Here is a 20,486-nt window from a genome sequence, read left to right as displayed (position 1 = left end):
GTTTTCATTGACTTTTGAGAGGGAGGGAGAGGAAGAGAGAGGAACATCATCGGCTAGCTGCCTTCTGCACGCCCCTACTGGGGATGGAGCCGGGCATGTGCCCTGACCGGGAGTCATGGGTTGACAACCACTGAGCCACACCAGCCGGGCACCACTGATGTATGTTTGATACTCAATTTGCGCCTGTTCCTGGCGTTCTCTCCTCGGTGCCCCGGGAAAGCGTTCACACCCGTTCACACTTGGTATCCAGCCCCTCCTGAGACCGGCTCTCATCCCAGTCACCTCTCGGGTGACATGCTGGATCCTCTCTCGCGTTGGCTGTGGGGGCTACACCTAATGTCTTTCCTCTCGTATTTGACCGGCTGGAGTGCCACAGGCCCTGGAATCACCGATCGGCACTGGCGTCCTGGCTGCCGTAGGGGGAGGTCTGTGCCGGGAGCCGCCGGCTCACGCCAGCACCACGCAGGCTCCCGCTCGCCGGGTGTCTGTGGCCGAGTGTAAGTGACATCCTCTTGGGTCACATCATTTACATAAAATACGTTAAAGCGCAGGCTCAATATCAGAACAATTTGGGAATAAAAGCCATAATTAAAGAAACAACCACCCGAGTATAATTTTACAAAAGCAATATGCAAGAAAAATGACTATGTATATTTATTACAATATATTGCTAATTAACTATTAAAACGTGGGGCAAAGTTCTTTTTTAGAAGACTTAATTCAAGATTTAAGTCTTCTCATCTACTTCAAAACACACTGATACATTTTCCTTTTCCCCACTCATTTATTTTTAAGGATGCCATTTAAAAACACAAGCGAGGGGGTGGGGACCATGAGGGGATAAGGACACATATGTAATACCTTAATCAATAAAGAAAAAAAAGTAACAGAATGCTGCAGCCATTCCCAAATAAAGCACTATCTAAAAAAGATCCTTTAAAAAATAAAATAAAAATATAAAAACACAAGTGAGAGCCCAGCCGGCGTGGCTCAGTGGCTGAGTACAGATCTAAGAACCAGAAGGTCATGGTCAAAGGCACATGCCCGGGTTGTGGGCTCGACACCCGGTAGGGGGTGTGCAGGACACAGCGGATCCATGATTCTCTCATTAGTGATGTTTTTACCTCTCTCCCTCTCCCTTCCTCTCTGAAATCAATAAAAAAGTATTTTAAAAATATAAGTAAAAATAAAAACACGAGTGAGACGACAGAGGCCCCCCCCGGGGGGAGTGGCCGCTGCAGCGGGCACAGGAGAGGGGGCTTGGGCACTTGGGCTCTTCCTTGAAGTTACCAAGAATTCAGAAACAAGACCAGTTTCCAATTAAAGAACATGCTGAAGACGCTGTGGCCTCCTCAGCAAATATTTACGCATCCTAAAAATACTCAGGATCACAAAAACCCTGAAGCAAGATTCAAACCACAAATTAAGCTCAAGCGCCTACAATTCCCAGTGAACGCACCCCGTGACGTCAGAGGAGTGCACGTAGGGAGAGGGGCTTACGTAATCGCTGATCACGAAATCCACTCCCAGGGACTCACACCGTCACGGCACGATCGCCACGCAGCCGCGAAGGAACGCCCAGGGCAGAAGACGCATTTAGACGTGACACACCCGCCCTGCTCCTCAGACGGGCGCGCCGTGTCCTGCTCTCCCGGGGGCGGGTCCACAGACGCCTCCAGTCGCCCCGGGCCACGGCCGTCCCGCACTCCGTGAGGGCGTGTGTTTCTCCCCGCGCGGCACCGTGTCCCACGGGGTTTCCGTGTGGCTCTGCTCACGTGGGAGAATGACCACACTGAGTTCAGTTCCCAAGTCCACTTCTGACGCCCCAGGTCAGGGAAAACTATAGATGCCCGGGAACCTGTGACCACCCAAGCAAGACTCCCACTTGTTACTATTATTTTTTAATTTGTTATTCCTCACTCAAGGATATTTTTTTACATGGGTTTTTAGAGAGTGGGAGGGAGGGGGAAAGGGAGAGAGAGAGAGAGAGCGCGTGAAACATCAATGTGAGAGAGACACATCGATGGGTTGCCTCCCACACACACCCTGACGAGGCGGGGATCAGCCTGCAGCCGAGGTTCACGCCCTTGACTGGAACTGAACCTGAGACCCTTCAGTCTGAGGGCTGACGCTCTAACCACTGAGCACCCAGACAGGGGAGACGCCCATTTTTTAAGAGACGAGCCTGAGGAGATGAACCAGGCCTGTGTCACAACTCCGGCCGGACGAAGTCTCACGAGAGAATCCTGTGCACGGGGCTCTAACCTGCAAGCGCAAGGCGAAGCCGTCGCTGTGCGCTGGGGGCCGGGGCAGCTGGGGACCCTCTTCTTTCACCCTGAGTGACCTGTCTCTGAGAGATGAGGTTGGACCATAAGAAACTGTGTTTTTGTGGGTCAAGAGGGTCACATATGAGAATTCCACACGGTTCAACCTCTGTGCACTGTTGCTCCGCCCCTGACTGCTTCTGGGAGGTTTTCTATTCCCACGTGAGAGTATTTACCCCCCCCCCCCACACACACACGTACCTCCACCCCCAGACTGAGCTTATAACACTAGCTGCAGAGGGGAGGGGGGTGTTCGAGGCTCGCTGGCCCAGCTGGACAGACACCGGCGGGCACCCCAGCTCAGGGCACCTGGACACAAGCAGGCACGCTCCCTGGGGGCAGGCGGCTCCCGGGACAGACCAAGAGGCTGAGTCCCTCGTGCTCACTCCTCCTCCCAAACTCCGTGGTCCTGCCGCTCACGCCCTGGGAAGCAAGGGCGAGGGAAGGTGAGGGAGCGACTGAGGCGGAAACGCCTCCTGCGGACAAACGAGGACAGAGGCAAGAAGGCCCTGCCACCACCTGACCCCCACCTGACCCGAGGGTCCCAGAGAACCCAGTAAATAGCAGAGAAGGTGCTGCCAACACGGCAGAGCCCCTTACGGAGGGCAGGCGCTGCTCCTTCTAGCAGGTGGCTCGGGAGTGTGCGTGCGCACAGCACTCTCTCACACACACTCACAGCACGCATGCACACACGCACACACACGCGCACACACACACTCACAGCACGCACACACACTCACAGCATGCACACGACACTCTCATACACACAGCACGCACACACACTCACAGCATGCACATGTGCACACACGCACACACACACACAGCACGCACGCACACTCATAGCATGCACACAACACTCTCATACACACAGCACGCACACACGCACACAGCATGCACATGTGCACGCACACGCATGCACACACGTGCACACACAGCACACGCGCCCACACAGTGCTTGCTGGCCGGGCTTCCTGCGATGCTGACCCGATGAGACGCCTGCTGTGGCCGCACGTCCGGGGGATCTGGAACGCGGCTCAAACAGCTCCTCACGCTGCAGTCCGCCAGGTGAGCGCCGACAGGACGTAAACGGCCATTTCTGTCTCAGTTCCACCGGCCTCTCGGGGAGCTCCCCGCCCTCCACTTCCACAGCTCACACCTGCCTCAGCCTCACCGGTCATCGCGATCCCAGGCAGACACGTCCTTCCCCCCGGGCGAGAGCAGCAGCACACGAAACTGCCATTGTGGACTGCGCGTCCTTGAGAAAACACCTGGATGCCCATCAAACAGAAGTAGTCTGGCACCCCCTGTGCCAACCATGCCCGACACGACACTGAGTGCCCGGGGGCAGCCCTGCTCGGCCTGGCCGGGGCTCAGTCGGTTGGGCGTCGTCCCGAGCACTAACAGGTGCTGGTTCGATCCCGTCAGGGCACAGGCGGGGCTGCAGGTTCGATCCCGGTGTTGGGGTGCAGGAGGCCGTGGGCCGCTGTTCTGCTCTCACACCAATACTTCTCTCTCTCCCCTCCCCCTCCCCCTCTCTCTAAAATAAAATAGACATAAAAGCCCTGCGCACACAGTGCTGGAAACTCGCACGGCCACACCTTGGGAGCGGCCTCTCCTTCACCCACAGGGAGCCAGCAGGGAGCGGGGGCTGAGGGACTCCCTCCCTCCCCGTCTCGGTAAGTGTCAGGTCTTCCGTTTGGAGCACACGCCTTGTCTACAAAGACGAACACAAGTACCTTGAAAATGAAACCACTCTGCACCCCAAAGTGCTCGGCCCATGCCTGCCTCGCTGACCAGCTCTGAGCACGACTGCTTGTCACGGGTTCCCGGCAGCCTGAGTCGCCGGCGGCCCCAGGGCGTGCCCAGCAGCGCTAGCCCAGGTGACCCTCGTCACACATCCCGTGCACAGGCTCCTGTCCCCCCGGGGACTTCACAGTGACCTTCCGGCGCCCCTCCCCGCCCGTGTCTCCCATCCCCACAGCAGCCCACGGGCAGATGGGCAGGAGGACAGGAGGGCCCAGCGCCGTGCACCCTGCACTCAGCTCACGCACAGGCAGCGCTGAGGCCGGCCCCGCACGCGGCGCGGGCTCCCCACGGCCTCACCCGCTCGGAGCCTCTGCCGGCCGGTCCGCACAGGCACTTGGGCTCACGGGAAGCCACCGTGCCAGCCACCGGACCCCCCTCCGTGGTCCCCAAGCGCCGTGTCCCCTGGGCTTAGTGTCCGCGCGGCTGTCTAAGCGGACAGGTGACCTGAGCCCTGGCCCACACCAGGGAGGTCTGGCTGCCCAGTTGATGGCACAGGGCAGCTGACCAGGCTGGTGCCAAGGTTCAGGCTAGACGGTCACACAGATGCCCAGCTCAGAGAGAGGGGCTGCCCCAGGCCTCTGCCCCTCCAGAGAGCGGGCCCGTGGCATCCGCTGCCCTCTGTCCACCTGCGAGAACTCCCGCAGCCACACTGTCCCTGTCCTGGCTCGCTGCACTCACAGCGACTCAGTCCACCGGGCGATGGGCGTGGCCTCTCTAACGAAGCCTTCCATTCCCAGGACCGGCGTGGGGGACGTCCGGCCCGCGGGCCGTCTAGGCCTCCAGTGCATTTGGCCAGGCCCTGCCAAGGCATTAGGGGCGAGGTGACTCAGTGCTCGACCAAAGGTAGCCGGCTCGGTTTCAAGTTGGCAATTTTGTACGGCCCTTGAGTGACATTACAAATAGGCAACGGCCCCGGCAGGATAAGGGTTCCCACCCTGCCCTGGACGAGCGCCTGGGCCTGCGTGAGCATCGAGCCCGTGTGAGACAGTGTCTTCCTGCCCAGAACGCCAGGCGCGGAGCAGCCGCAGCCAGCGACCCCAGCAGCGACCCCCGCGCTCGGCCCCGGCCCCGGCCCCAGGGCAGGTGGTGGCGGGAAGCAGGCGCCGCGCCCACCGGCAGGGACGCAGATGCCTCTGGCGCCTTGTTTACCTGAAAGGACAGACTCACGGCCTGACACGGCCTGTCTCGGGCCGCCACGGCTCCAGGTGGTGCAGGCTGCGCGCAGGTCGTTGCACAACGCGGGCGTCCGGGTTGGAGGCCGCCCTGTAATTATCACTCCGGGTAACACTATGTCCGTCCTGGTTCCACCAGAACCCAGACCGGTGAGATCCATGTCGACACTCAGCTGTGTCACCGCAGAACCTGGCTCCGAGCCTCCACACAGCACTATCCAGCGTCCAGCCAGAGGTTCCAGCCTCAGCGGACAGTCGGCGGGAAGGCAGCCTGTCCGCTAAGGCAGATTCCGAAAGCTGGGGACCAAGCGGCATGTGCTCTGAACCCCCAACAGCCAGCGGGCCTCTCTGGGGTGTTAGCCGATGGCGAGGGTTGGGTTTGCATGACTGAGAGACCAGCCCGCGTGCCCGGCAGTAACAGTGGACCTGCCACTGAAACGCGATTTGCCAGCAGGCACCCCACCCCGGGCGCTCTCCCGGGCCCAGGGCACACGGACGCCCCGTCCCACAAACCCACTGCGGCCTAGAGACGGGGCTGCTCCGGAACCCGGGCAGCGGCTGCGGGCGGGTCACGAGCTTAGCACAGAGCAGCGGCGCAGCTTCCTCCGAAGCCCCGTCGCCGCAGCCAAAGAAAGCACGGCCCGCACCGTCCTGAGGAGGAGGAGGGGAGCAGCTCACAAAGCCCAGCACAGGCGCAGCGGGTCCACGGCAGACTCCCGAGCCGTCCCTCACCGCAGGCTGCCCGCCCGCCGCTACATGTGCACGTGTGTTTTCTAGGGGAAGGTGCCACTGCTACATGCTTGCACGTGTGTTATCTGGGGGAAGGTGCCCACCGCTACACATGTGCACGTGGGTTATCTGGGGGAAGGTGCCACAACTACATGCTTGCACATGTGTTATCTGGGGGAAGGTGCCACCGCTACACATGTGCATGTGGGTTATCTGGGGGAAGGTGCCACCACTACATGCTTGCACATGTGTTATCTGGGGGAAGGTGCCACCACTACATGCTTGCACATGTGTTATCTGGGGGAAGGTGCCACCACTACATGCTTGCACATGTGTTATCTGGGGAAAGGTGCCCACCGCTACACATGTGCATGTGGGTTATCTGGGGGAAGGTGCCACCACTACATACTTGCACATGTGTTATCTGGGGGAAGGTGCCCACCACTACACATGTGCATGTGGGTTATCTAGGGGAAGGTGCCCACCACTAATGTGTGCACATGTGTTATCTAGGGAAAGGTGCCCGCTGCTACATGCGTGCGTGTGTGTTTTCTAGGGGAAGTCGTGGCTTCCAGCACGAGTACTGAAACCACGGGTCTGCAGCAAGCACGCATCGTGACCCTGGGTACTAGAAAGTTCTATCCAGCTCTTCCACTCATTCTCGTCTAGAACCTCCTCCGATCGGAATCCCCTGCCTGACCACACAGATGCTGGGTGGAGACGGCCGAGACGGGCCCTGTGTCTCCTCCGCCTGCCGAACCCCGTGGACTTCAAAGGCCGGCGCGGCACACGCCCCCGACAGGCTCTTCCAGGTGCCTGGCCAGAGCGCCCCCCTGCTCTCCGAGCGCCTCTGCGCCACTGAGCCTGGCACACACCCGACTGGGCACCAGGCGCCTGTCTCCTCCGCTGCCAGCGTGCCCGGGGCAGGGACTGGCAGCGCTCACTGTGGGCCCCCAGCACCTGGCAGAGGGTCTCGGGTCCGTGTCAGAAAAGTCTGTCAAGGTGGTTCTCCGTTCCAGTGTCAATAGGAGATGCTCGTTTTAATGCTCTAGTCCAGCGGTTCTCAACCTGTGGGTCGCGACCCCTGAAAATACATCCTGCATATCAGATATTTACATGACGATTCATAACAGTAGCAAAATTACAGTTATGAAGTAGCAACAAAAATAATTTTATGGTTGGGGGTCACCACAGCATGAGGAGCTGTTTTAAAAGGTCGCGGCACTAGGAAGGTTGAGAACCACTCCTTCGCCAGGTTCCTAAACCGTGGATACTCGGGGGGGGGGGGGGGGGCACACGGGCGGTGGAAGGGACACCCAGCAACCACATGCCTGACACTGTGACCTCCAGGCTGTAATGGAGGACCCGGAACAGCTAACACAGCTAACGTTTCATGTACCCCCAGCGGCTGTGAAATTCAGTGTTAAAGGGGCTCCGTCCGAGCGGCGAGGGAGGGCCGAGGGGGAGCCTGGCTGCGGGGCCTCGGACACAGCGCCCGCACCATCGCTGAGCCGCCACGTCCACCGGGAGGGAGAGACGGTCACCTCTGAGGTGAGGAAAACAACGCGGGGCAGGGGAGTATTTACAGGAAGTCAAAGCGACACGCAGACTCCCAGGACCCGTGGCGGGGCCTGGGGGAGATGACGCGGGGCTGACACGCTCCCACTCAGCCACCACTGCCGCCAGGGAAGGGCCTGGTCCTGGAATCCCAGGCCGGGAGGGAGACTTCCGGTTCCGCCCAGACTCCCCCTCCCCCCTCCCCCCTCCCCCTGAATGCCAGCCCCTGAGCAAGAGGACACGGTGGGCAGGAGAGGTGTCGCTATGGGCTCCACCGCAGGCGAGGATGCCCTCCAGGGGCGGGGGCACAGATGTTGGGGCGAAGCAGAACGAAGGACGGGGAGCAAACCCCACTGGAGAACGCAGAGAAGGCTGCAGAGGCTCCACAGGGAGAGGGAAGGCGCGGGCGTCAGGAAGGGACACGCTCCGAGCGGGCCGCGGCGGGGCACAGGCACGGACGGGCCTGCCCTTGTGGGTGTGAAACCCCATCTGAGGGCTGCAGTCAAGCCAAGGATGCAACGTCCCAAGAATAATACAAACACGTAGGACATTTAAGCCTGAACTGTGTGGAGGGCAAAGGGAGCTGAGTGGGAGCAGAGTGTCCACACTCACTTCAAGCTGCAACACAGGCTCCAGCACCGGGACCAGCTTCAGCGGCTCTCCACCTTCTGGCCCTTTAATACAGCTCCTCATGTGGTGACCCGGCCACAACATTATTGTCGTTGCTGCTTCATAACTGTCGTGTTGCTCCTGTTAGGAATCGTCATGTGAATATCTGACATGCAGGATGGGCTTAGGCGACCCCTGTGAAAGGGTCGTTCGACCGCCAAAGGGGTCGCGACCCACAGGTTGAGAACCGCTGCTCCAGATGTGTGCATAGTAAACCTAGAGCCACCGCCATGAAACGAGGCAGAGCTGTGCCTGACACACGCGACAACCAATCATAAAGACAGAATCCTGAGACACCTTCCCATGCCCCACAGGGAGGCCCTGGCCGGTGGCTCAGTGGTTGGAGTGTCAGCCCTTAGACCAAAGGGTCTCGGGCTCGATTTCCAGCCGGGGGCAGTTGGTCAATGTGTCCCTCTCTCTTTCCCCCCTCCCTCCCTTCCACTCTCTCTAAAAATTAATGGAAAAAATATCCTTGGGTGAGGATTAAAAATAAAAAAATAACCCACAGGAAGGTAAGAAATAAAAAAAAATAATAAAATGAGCCCTCGCCAGTTTGCTCAATGGTTAGAGCACCGGCCTGCTGACTGAAGGATCGAGGGTTCGGTTCCTGTCAAGGGCACATACCTCGGTTGCAGGCTCAATCCATCCCTAGCCCCGGTCGGAACACGTGTGGGTGTCACCCAGTTGATGTGTCTCTCTTACATCGATGTTTCTCTGACTCTCCCCCTCCCTTCCACTCTCTCTAAAAATCAATGGAAAAAATATCCTCAGGTGAGGATCAAAAATAATAACAATAAAATGAGACTTATGCCCCAACATGTTAATAGTTACTTTAGCTTAAATGTAAATGGTCTAAATGTACAAACTAATGGACAGGTATGAACAGAGTAGATAAAGATGGTATGATGTAACAACACGCTGACTATAAAACTCAATTCACACAACTCAGTAGGTCGGTTACAAGCACACGGATGGAAAACATATGCCCCGATAGCACTCAGGACAGAAAAGTGGCCGCGTTCAGACAGACAGATGTCAGAGCAAAGAAAACTGCCAGAGACAAGGAGGGAGTCACTATGACAGAGGGATCAATCCCCCAGGAGACGTAATCCGAATACTTACACACCACACAACAGAGGCTCAGCCTGCTCGAAGCCGGCACTGAGCTCAAGGGGAGACCGACAATCCACCATCAGACCGGCGGCCCGTGAGCAACACGGCCTTGAACAGCTGGAGCCACTTACGTACGGATTTTTTCCCAATAGGTGCTGCAAATGTGCCTCCTCTTCCCCGTGACTTTCTTAACATGCGCTCTCCTCTAGCTTACGTTATTGTCAGAGTACAGCAGAGAATACGTACAACATACACAATACGTGCGAGTGGACTGGCATGTCATCGGTCAGGCTTCGGTCCACAGTGACTGCGTGGAGGGCGGAGACGTGGGCACGGCACTCTCAGCAGCTGCCACCCTCGGTCAGCGAGGCGACAGGAAGACACCCCGTCAGCCCACAGGATCTCACTGACACAGGAGAGCACTTCCCCGAATGACCACCTTTTTCCAGTTCCCACGGACCGTTCCCAGACACGGGCGCACAGAATACAGACCATATTCAGACCCTGACAAATTTAAAAGAAACCACACAGTATTCTGGCCATAATGGAGTCAGAGAACTCAGTAACAAAGGCGGCAGGAAAACCCATAAACTCTCAGAAACAACGATGCGCCTCTGGGTAATCTGTGGGTCAGAGAAGACCTCGCAAAAGCAATCAAAACGCACGTGGATCTAAGTAAACATGGAAATACCGCACACAGACACATGTGGGCAGGCGAACGCAGTGCTGGGCGGGAAGTTACAGCACCAGGAACGCTTACGGCAGAAGAGAGGAAATGTCTCAAATAAACACGCCAGTCTCCACCTCAAGAAACTAGGGAAAAACAGCAAATATACCCAAAGGAAGTAGAAGGAAGGAAATGATAAAGAGTAGCAATAAATGCAATTGAAAATAGAAAAAGCCCTGGCTGGTTTGGCTCAGTGGGTAGAGCGTCTGCCTGTGGACTGAAGGGTCCCAGGTTCGATTCCAGCCAAGGGCACAGGCCCGGATTGCAGGCTCGATCCCCATTAGGGGGCGTGCAGGAGGCGGCCGATCAATGATTCTCTTTATCACTGATGTTTCTATTTCCCTCTCCCTTCCTCTCTGAAATCAATAAAATAAATATTTTTTAAAAATAGAAAAAAAAACCATAAAGAAGAACCAATGAAATTAAAAGCTGGATCCTCAGGGGGAGAAAATCAAGAAATCTGATAAACTTCTAGGAAGATGGACAAAAATGAAAAGGAAAGGAACAGAAGCCAAGGCTACTCTCTCCACTCAGTTCAACATCACACGACAAGTCCTAGTGCTGCACGAAGGCAAGAAAAAGAAATACAAGGCATACCCGTGGGGCAAGAATAAATGAAACTGTCCCTATCTGCAGACAACACGATGACTTATCTACAGAATCCCAAGGAACGCACGGGAAAGCCCTGGAACCGATAAGTATATTCCACACGGTCGCCAGGCACCAGACTGAGACACAAGAATCAGTCCCATTGCTGTGCTAACGAGGAGCATTTGGAAATGGAAAATAAAAGCACAGTGTCCTTTAAAACGGCTCCAAAGGAAATGAAATGCTTTAGCACAAATGTAACAAAACACAGGCAGGATGCACAGGCTGACAATCACAAAATGCCGGTCAGAGATGACCTTCTAAACCAGCAGTTCTCAACCTGTGGGTCGCGACCCCTTTGGGGGTCGAACGACCCTTTCACAGGGGTCGCCTAAGACCATCGGAAAACACATATATAATTACATATTGTTTTTGTGATTAATCACTATGCTTTAATTATGTTCAATTTGTAACAATGAAAATGCATCCTACATATCAGATATTTACATGACGATTCATAACAGTAGCAACATTACAGTTATGAAGTAGCAACGAAAATAATTGTATGGTTGGGGGTCACCACCACATGAGGAACTGTATTACAGGGTCGCGGCATTAGGAAGGTTGAGAACCACTGTAAATGAAGACATACCATGTTCATGGACGGTAAGACTCACCACAACAGAGATGTCTATTCTCTCCAAATTGATCTGTAGTTTTAATAAAATTGCTATAAAAACCCAAGCTAAGTTTTTTTTATAGACACAGACAAACTTACTCTAAAACTTATAAGGCAAGGCACAGTCCCAGGAATAACTAAGAAATCTTGAAATTGTTTTCATCTATATTAAGGCCTACTATATGGCTAGAGTAATCAATACAGTGTGATGCTGGCAGAGGAGAGACAGACAGATCAGTGGGTAGAATAGAGAGCCCAGAAATAGAACCATACTGATTTTTAAAAAAAATTTAAGTTATTGAGTTTTGAGAGAGAGAGAGAGAGAGAGAGAGAGAGAGAGAGAGGAAGGGGGGGATGAAGAAACATTGATTTTTTTTTTTTGTTCTGTTCATTTATTCCTTCCTTGGTTGATTCTTCTACGTGCCCTGACTGGGGACTCAACCAGCAACCATGCCCTATTGCAGGGGTCCTCAAACTACGGCCCACGGGCCACATGCAAATACAAATATTGTATTTGTTCCCGTTTTGTTTGTTTACTTCAAAATAAGATATGTGCAGTGTGCATAGGAATTTGTTTATAATTTTTTTTTAAACTATAGTCCGGCCCTCCAACGGTCTGAGGGACAGTGAACTGGCCCCCTGTTTAAAAAGTTTGAGGACCCCTGACCTATCGGGACAATGCTCCAACCAACTGCGCTGCCCGGCCATGGCCGACCCCACTGATTTTTGACTAAACGTGCAAAAGCAAGTCAATGGAAGAAAGGCAGTCTTTTCAACAGATGTTGCTGAAACAATTTAATATACATAAGCCAAAAAAAAAGGAAAAGGAAAGAAAATAAACCCCTTCACCTTATACAAATATTAATTCAAAATACATCAGGGACTTAAATGTAAAACTATAAAACCTTTAGAAAAAAAATAGGAAATCTTTGGGATCTATGGCTAGACAAAGTGTTTTGACACCTGACATCAAAAACATGAGCCATAAAGGGAAAAACTGATGAAATGAGCCTCATTAAAAGGGAAAACTTGGCTCCCTGAAAGTCGAGTGGATGAAAAGTCACCCTAGACCAGCGGTTCTCAACCTGTGGGTGGTGACCCCTTTGGCGGTCGAACGACCCTTTCACAGGGGTCGCCTGAGACCATCCTGCATAGCAGATATTTACATGACGATTCATCACAGAAGCAACATTACAGTTATGAAGCAGCAACGAAAATAATTTTATGGTTGGGTCACAACAGGAGGAGCTGTATTTAAAGGGCCAGAAGGTTGAGAACTGCTGCAGACAGACCGGGAGAAAATACTTGCAAACCACGTATCTGAGCTCACGGAAAGGCGTTCAGCACTGCGACCCACGAGGGCAATGTGGTCACACAGCAGTGCGGCGCTCACACCGGCAGACGCCGGGACTGAAGAGGCGACACCGCCAGTGCCGGCGGGCGTGTGGGGCAGCGGCTCACTGCCGCAGGGCCGGTGAGGGTGTGAAACAGGGCGCCCACTTTGCAAACAGTGTCCTCACAAAGCTGAACATGCAGCCCGGCCGGTGTGGCTCGGTGGTGGAGTGCTGACCTATGAACCAGGAGGTCAAGGTTTTGTTTTTGGATTCCCAGTCAGAGGACATGCCCGGGTTGTGGGCTTGATCCCCAGTCGGGGGCATGCAGGAGGCAGCCGACCCATGATTCTCTCATCATGGATGTTTCTCTCTCCCTTTCCCTTCCTCTTTAAAATCAATAAAAAAAAATATTAGAAAAAAATCAATGGAAAAATATCCCTGGGTGAGGACTAACAAAATAAATAAATAAATAAAAGGAAAAAGAAAATCACAAAAAAACTAAAAAACAAAACTGAACATGCAGCTACCATACAACTGACCAATTTTATCCCGGATACACGAAAACTGATGCACATACCAAAGCATGTACAGAAGTGATCATAGGTTTGCTCATACGAGACAGAAACGGGAAAGGACCCAGATGTTCCCCGACAGGTAAGTGGTGCACTGCAGAAACGACTGGTGACTGACACCTGAAACCACGTGGGTGAATCCCCAGGGAGTTAAGCTGAGCGCTAAAAGCCAATTCCAAAAGATGACATTTTGCCTGCTTGGCGTATATAATATTCTTGAAGTGGCAGAAGCATACAATCGAGAGCAGACAGGTCAGTGCCAGGGCAGGGAGTGGCTATAAAAGGCAACAGGAGGCGCCCTTAAGGTGATGGAATGTTCTGTACCTTTCCCCACGTCAACATCCCAGCTGCAACGCTGCACTGCAGTTTCGCAAGATGCTTCCACAGAGGCTGACCAGGTGGAGGGGACATGATGTCTGTATTATTTCTTATAACTGCATAGGACTCTGTGATTATCTCAAAATTAAAAGTAAAAAAAAAAAAAGACCAGGTTCCCAGCTCTGCCACCTACTAATTAGGTTACTGACCTTGAATTTAACCCCGGATCTCCAAATTCTCCTGGCTAAATGGCACAGAGCCATCGGAAGTGCCATGGGAGGTGAATGCGGGTGTGAGCGCCTGGCGATGAACAGGCGCGCAGCTAGCGCTTTACAAACAGCACAAATACTGTTCTGAACAGCGCCATTCCACTGTCCCCCCCGTGAAGCCACCCCAAGCCTCTCCCGAGGGATCTGTCCTAAGGAGCTACTGAAATAGTCACAAGAAATGAAGTGAGCTTCACACTACGAACTGCAATTAGTGAAAATCGTGGGAAGGAAACTGGGTGTTGGTTCAACAAGCCCCTGTCTGTTGCTAAGTCGGTGAGGTTCATGTTTCCATGCATCGGGAAAAGCTTAAGACCGAGTTTTCTAAAACACATTTCCACACTGATCCAGACGAAGATTCTGTGTTTTCCAAAATATCTTCTCTGCCTCTCGAGTTAAAGAAACGAGGAGACAGTTGGCCGAATCTTTGTGCCTGGCTTGGAGGCCAGAAAAGCAGCAGAAAGCAACGCTGGCCAGGGCCACAGAAAGACAATCAAGTGCACTTTACCCCAGAGGACGAGGGGAATTTCAAACACACAGCGGTCCGGAATCGCCCCGGGCACCCGGCCTCGGAGGGCTGGGCCGCTGACTCACGCAGGGGCTTTGGAAAGAGGTGAAGAGGGGAGGGGAGGTTTTATCACTCAGGTCGCTCTCTCCCTGATCCTAAAAGGACTATTTCTACGACAGTGAAATATTTCAGTAACAGACGCATCACGTGGGAATGCGGGCGGGCGCGGGACTCAGGATGCGGGCCTGGACGCTTGGCAGCCCAGGGTCCCAGGATCCCAGCACCCAGGCCCCGGCGAGGAGGCCCTAGCCGGCCAAGGCCAGAGCTTCCTGGGGGTGAGGAGGGAAACGTGCGGGAGGGAAGGGAGCTACCCCCCTGGTAACTTTAAGTCCCTCGGGCACAAAAACCTCGCCTCCAGGCCGCGCCTCTACCTCGGCTTCCAGACAACCCTCCTCAACCTCTAATTTGGTTCCCACCACCAGGCCTGGGGAGGGCGGTGAGGGGACAGGCAGGGGAGATGAGAACCTGAAACCAGGGAAATGGGCATCCAGGGGCATCCAGGGGCATCCAGGGGCAGTCCCGGGCGGGCCCCCCAGACCCTGCGCACACAAGCTAGGGAGACACCAGGACCAGACTCTGTCCATCTATAGGTTTTTTGTTTCCCCACAATAAATTGTAAGGCGTAAAATCGGAACAAGAGACAGCGGAGAACCTGGAGCACCACGGCGCCTAAGACGTGTATTAGAGGGAGGCGATTGTATCCGGACGCAAACAAACAAAGCAACTCGGTGCGCGCGCGGAGGGGGTGGGAACAGGCTGGTACCCGAGATGCGTGCGAGGGGTCGTGGGTTCCTGGCTGATGCGGGGAGAAATGCGCTCAAGCTCGGTCTCACCCGACGGCACCCCGCAGGGCGGCAGGGGCCCAGGTGGACGCTGGCCCAGGGACGTCCAGGCGCCCCCTGTCCTCCAGGTACACGGCTGACCTTTTCCGGATAAACACTCGGAACCGGAGGCTGCGGCCCGTTCCTCCCGCGTTCCCGGCGCTCGTCTACGCCCACCCGGAGGGCAGGGCAGGCTCCCCGGCTGGACCGGGCACCGCGCCGCTGCCATCGCGGAGGGGCGCGCCCTCGCCCGGGTCCGGGGGCCTCCCCACCGTTGAGACCCCTCCCCGCCGGCCCCCGAAGCTGGCCGGCCTCCCGCTCCCACCGCGCCCAGGCCCTTACGAGGGCAGGGCGGGCACACAAACCTCGCCTCCAGGCCGCGCCTCCACCTCGGCTTCCAGACAACCCTAGAGCGAAGGCCGCCACGCCGCCGGGCACACGGGGCGCGCATCCTTGGCCCGCTCCCCGCAGCGGGGGGCACGTGGTCGCAGGCAGGGGGCGGTGCCCGCGCCTGGGGGCGGCCGGGGGCGGGAGGGGGTCCCGGCGGGGTTCCGGGGGCCGCACCTGCGCGCACTGGGCACACCTGGGCGCACCTGGACACACCTGGGCGCACCTGGACACACTTGGGCACACCTGGGCGCACCTGAACACACTTGGGCACACCTGGGCGCACCTGGGCGCAGGTGTGCGGGGGCGCGGCGACGCACGCACCTTGAGGATGTTGTCGAAGATGGTGTCGCGGAACTCGAGCAGCGCCTTCTGGTCGAACTCGCGGCCGTGGATGATGCGCATCTGCTTGAGGAAGGTGGACTTGCCGCTCTCGCCCGCGCCCAGCAGCAGGATCTTGACCAGACGCCGCACGGCGCGCCGCTCGCGGGCCAGCCCCGCGTCGATGTCCCGGCTGCGCCGCCGCGCCTCGCGCTCCGCGTCGCGGGCCCCGCTACCGCCCGCCCTGCGCTCGCGGCCCCCGCCGGCCTCGGCCGGCAGCAGGCAGCGGCTGAGGGTCCGCACCACGCCGGACATGGCCGCTCAGGCCATGGACCCCGCCGCGGGCGAGGCGAGCCCCGCGCGGCAGCCGGCCGCTCCCTCAGGCCGCGTCCGCCGCCGCCGCCGCCCGGAGGCCCGCTCTCGCCCGCCGCTTGGCCCCGGCGGAGGGGCGGGGCGACGCGGCCCGGGGCCCGGGGATTGGTCAGGCTGCCTCCCATACGGACGAACGCGCCCTCCGATTGGTCCGTGCCACGCCGAAAGGCGGGCATCCCTCCGGCTTTTGGGGCGTGGTCGAGCCGAAAGAGGCGGGACCTTGGGGGTGGAGGCGCTTTTCATTGGACGCTCGGGCTGAGGTTCTTTCTTTCAGAATGAAAGGGAGGCGGGGTCGTCGGGGAGGCGGAGTGGTCGTGCGCCATGACCAATTATAATTGCTCCGGGAGCACGTCAATCACAGAGAACGTGTCTGGGATTGGGGGTTTTGCGAAAGGGGGCGGGACCAGAAGTGCCAGGTGTACAAAAAGTCGCCCTGGATTCCCAGATGGGACCAACCTGTGAGACCTGGGGCTCTGCACTTTGCGCTCCGTGGTGCCCGAAAGCTGGGGAATGCCGATGAGAGGTTCACCTGCCGCTCGACCTGTGTTTAGGGAGGCAGCTGTTTAAACCATTTTCCTTCCAGGAACGGGGAGGGGGATGGGCCATACATTTCAGACAAATGCGCCCTTTGAGAGCCGCCTGGGCTCTGGCTGCTTCCCCGGAGCGGGCGAACCAACCACCAGAATCACCGCAGTGACTGAGCGCGGGGCCTGGCGCTGCTGGGTCAGAGCTGGAACCTGCACTGGACCCCGTGCCAGTTGACCAGTCGAATAACCTCTTCAGCAGCCCCTCCTCCTCCCCCACCTGTTTGGTTTTAAGTTTATGTTGTTATTGATTTTTGAGAGAGAGAGGGAGGGAGAGACAGAAACATCACTGATGGGCTGCCTCCTGCACAGCCCCTACCTGAGACCAGGCCTGTAACCGGGCACGTGCCCTGCGGGGGAATTGAACCAGTGACCTCGGGGTTGGTCGACACTCCACCGACTGGGCTACACCGGATGGTAGCACCTGCCGCACGTGGCTTGAAGCGTAAACAGAACATGAACTTGCACAACCCGGAGCCCGGTGCCCCGACCCAAGTTCGCTCCTGCGAAGCGTTGGCCCATCTTCTTTCTGAGTCTTCGTGTGAGTCAAGCTCCTGAGAAACGCAGAGTCTCCTCCCCTCCAGGCGGCTGGCCGGATTTGGGAGCCCGGGTCTGTTAAAAGATAAGCTGAGGCGCATTCAGCATTTGAAGGGTTGTTCGTGGCTGGTTGTCCTTCACGTTCTGATCTTGTAACCTGGAGGCATTCACAGGCGGAGATTCTGGTTTTCCTACCAAGGCCGCCTCAGCCTCGGGCCGCCTTGTTGGATTAATTGAATGGGCCTGAAAGATCATCCTGTCCACCCCCCTCGCCATGAGCAGGTGTGTGACGAGGTTCCATCATGGGCCGTTAGAACCCTGCCCTCTCCACCCTGCGCTCACTGCACGGCGAGGTGGGAGCGCCAGGAAACGTTAGCGGGTGTGACCTCACGCGGTTGTACAGATGCTTTTTGCATAGTTATGAAAACGCCAGGCGCTGAGGGCTGCGGGAGAGGAATCTGAAGACAGATAAAATGCAACCTTTGAATCAAGAAACTTACAACTCAGCCTTCGCCGGTTTGGTTCAGTGGAGAGAGCATCGGCCTGCAGACTGAAGGGTCCTGGGTTCGATTCTGGTCAAGGGCATGTACCTCGGTTGCAGGCTCCTCCCCGGCCTGGGCCCTGGTCAGGGCTCCTGCAGGAGGCAACCCATCAATGTGTCTTCCTCACACTGATATTTCTCTCTGTCTTTCCCTCTCTCTTCCACTCTCTTGAAAAATCAATAGAAAAATGTCCTTGGGAGAGGATTCAAAAACAAAAAGAAAGAAACGCATACTTCAGTTCGGGCACCAGACCGCACAAGTCACAGGCACGTGCGGATGGGTGAGTCCCTAGTTCCTGTCCTTTGCCATCCTTCAAAGTGACGGGGAAAGTTCGGTTTCTTTGTGAAAATGGCCTGCCACAGGAAAGGTAAACGCTAAACGCTGGCTGTCTGAGAGAACAAAGGGAGAGTGCAGAGGCCTCGAGGCCGCGTTTCTTAGAAAGAAATCAGAAACGTTGGACAACCGAGGAGGGGACTGTGGAATTCAGCAATGGGCCAGCGTTAGCCCCTCACACAGCTGAAGGAAGTGAAGAGGATTCAGAAAACGCTTTGAGCAGAGGCAAGAAAGAACCAGAGACCACATCTGAAAACGAAAGCTAGAATGATCGAAGTCTATAGAAACGGAATAGACATATTAAGGTGCAGACTCGGACACAGGTGAAGAGAATGCACTGAAATACAGATCTGAAAATAATTACCCGGAATCCAATATAAAGATAGAGAGGCTAAGAGACAGGAAAGATAGAGGAGGAATCGCTAACCTATAGTTACTCAGACTTCCAGAAGGGACACGGAGAATGGGGAAGAGGCAATATTGGACGTGACAGTGGCCGGGCATTTTAAATGGACAAATGACACAAAATGCTTAGTGGGTCAAAAAGGGAACCCAGACCAAGATACACCACAGCAAAACTGCAAGGGCATCAAAGACAAAGAGGAGATATTAAAAGCAGCCAGAGAGAAAATAACAGCGACTATACTTTAAATTTTTTTTTCAGTTTTATTAATTTCAGAGAGGAAGGGAGAGGGAAAGAGATAGAAACATCAATGATGCTGATGAGCTGCCTCCTGCATGCCCCACACTAAAGATGGAGCCCATAACCCGGGCATGTGCCCCAACCGGGAATTGAACCTTGACCTCCTGGTTCAAAGGTCGACACTCAACCACTGAGCCGTGCCGGCCGGGCAATAATGGCTACTATTTATATAATAGCTGCTGGGTGCAGGGCCCTATGCCAAGCACGTTGCACAAGCTTCCCATGTAACCCTCAAAGGAACCACCTACACGCAGAGCTGATAGCTCAGTGACAAAAGTGGGAGCCAGATGGGAGACCATATCCTAAGACCACTGAGAAAAAATAACCACTAACTGAGAATTGTAAACACAGTCAAATAGCTTTCAAGACAACGGAGAGCCCAGCTGGTTGGTTCAGTGGATGAGCGTCAACCCATGAACCAGAAAGTCATGGTTTGACTCCTGGTCAGGGCACATGCCTGGGTTGCAGGCTCGATCCCCAGTAGGAGGCATGTAGGAGGCAGCCGATCCATGATTCTCTCTCATTGATGTTTCTCTCTCTCCCTCTCCCCTTCCTCTCTCTGAAATTAATAAAAATCTATAAAAAAGAAAAAAATGGAGAAAACGAGGACATTTCAAACAGATAAAAACAGATTATTTTATCTATTGTGTGTAAAGTGCTGAATTGTGCCTCCTTTCCCAAATTCATAGCTGGAAGCCCTAACCCCCAGCACCTCACAAGGTCACTGTATTTGGAGACAGGACTTTAACGAAGCGGTGAAGTTACAACGAGGTCACTAGGGTGGGTCTCCATCCTATATGATTGGTGTCCTCATAAGAAAAGGAAATGTGAACGCAGACCCGGGCAGAAGGTAGACCATGTGAGGTCGTCGGGGAGGACGGCCGTCTACAAGCGCGAGAGCGGGCGAGGCTGTGGGAGAAACCGACCCGGCCGACGCCTGGACCCCGGGCTTCCAGCCTCCAGATTTGTCAGGAAACGAAGTCCTGTTGCTACACCACCCGGCCTGGGGCGCTTCGTTCCGTCGGCCCTGGCGGCCTAACACGGGTGCCTCGGGAGCGTCGTCTCACAAGGGAGGTCTGCCGTACCGAAGGGACAGCGGCGACTCTGTGGACAGACAGGGAGCTCTTACTGACCGCGTCAAACACGGATCGTTTTCATGCGTGGAGTTAAGGCAAAACAGAATTAAAATAATAGGACACACAAGGCATGGACATGTCAGGAGGGGGCATCCATGATGAGAGCGCTCTAAGATCTTTGAATTATTTACGAGGAGAATAAATATTTTGATTAACGTTCAACTTTGTCGAGTTACACAGTCACGTTAAAATGTTTAGCGTAAACACGAAAAGAAGAGGCATAGAGTGAGCGAGTGCCACGTGAGCAGAGGGAGCGAGTGGGATGAGGGAGCGGGAATCAATCAATGCGCAGAACGCAAAAAATAAAGAGAACGGAGCAGCCTGCGCA

General features: G+C 55.4%; 1 protein-coding gene across 2 annotated transcripts in view; it reads right to left on the bottom strand.

Moving 5' to 3' along the window:
- Window positions 1-16,319, bottom strand: part of GNA12 (G protein subunit alpha 12) — a 42,327-nt gene extending 26,008 nt beyond the window's left edge. For both annotated transcript variants that reach the window (XM_081091714.1, XM_081091715.1), the window contains exon 1: window positions 15,955-16,319. In XM_081091714.1, the coding sequence (XP_080947840.1) occupies window positions 15,955-16,266 (312 nt within the window). In that variant the 5' untranslated portion in view covers window positions 16,267-16,319. The remainder of the gene's footprint in view (window positions 1-15,954) is intronic.
- Between the last annotated feature and the right edge of the window lie 4,167 nt (window positions 16,320-20,486).

The sequence above is a fragment of the Myotis nattereri genome (genome assembly GCF_964212035.1).
Source record: "Myotis nattereri genome assembly, chromosome: 5".
NCBI classification, from domain to species: domain Eukaryota; kingdom Metazoa; phylum Chordata; class Mammalia; order Chiroptera; family Vespertilionidae; genus Myotis; species Myotis nattereri.
The sequence above is the reverse complement of the archived record's forward strand: the minus strand, read 5'-3'. Positions and strand labels throughout refer to the sequence as shown.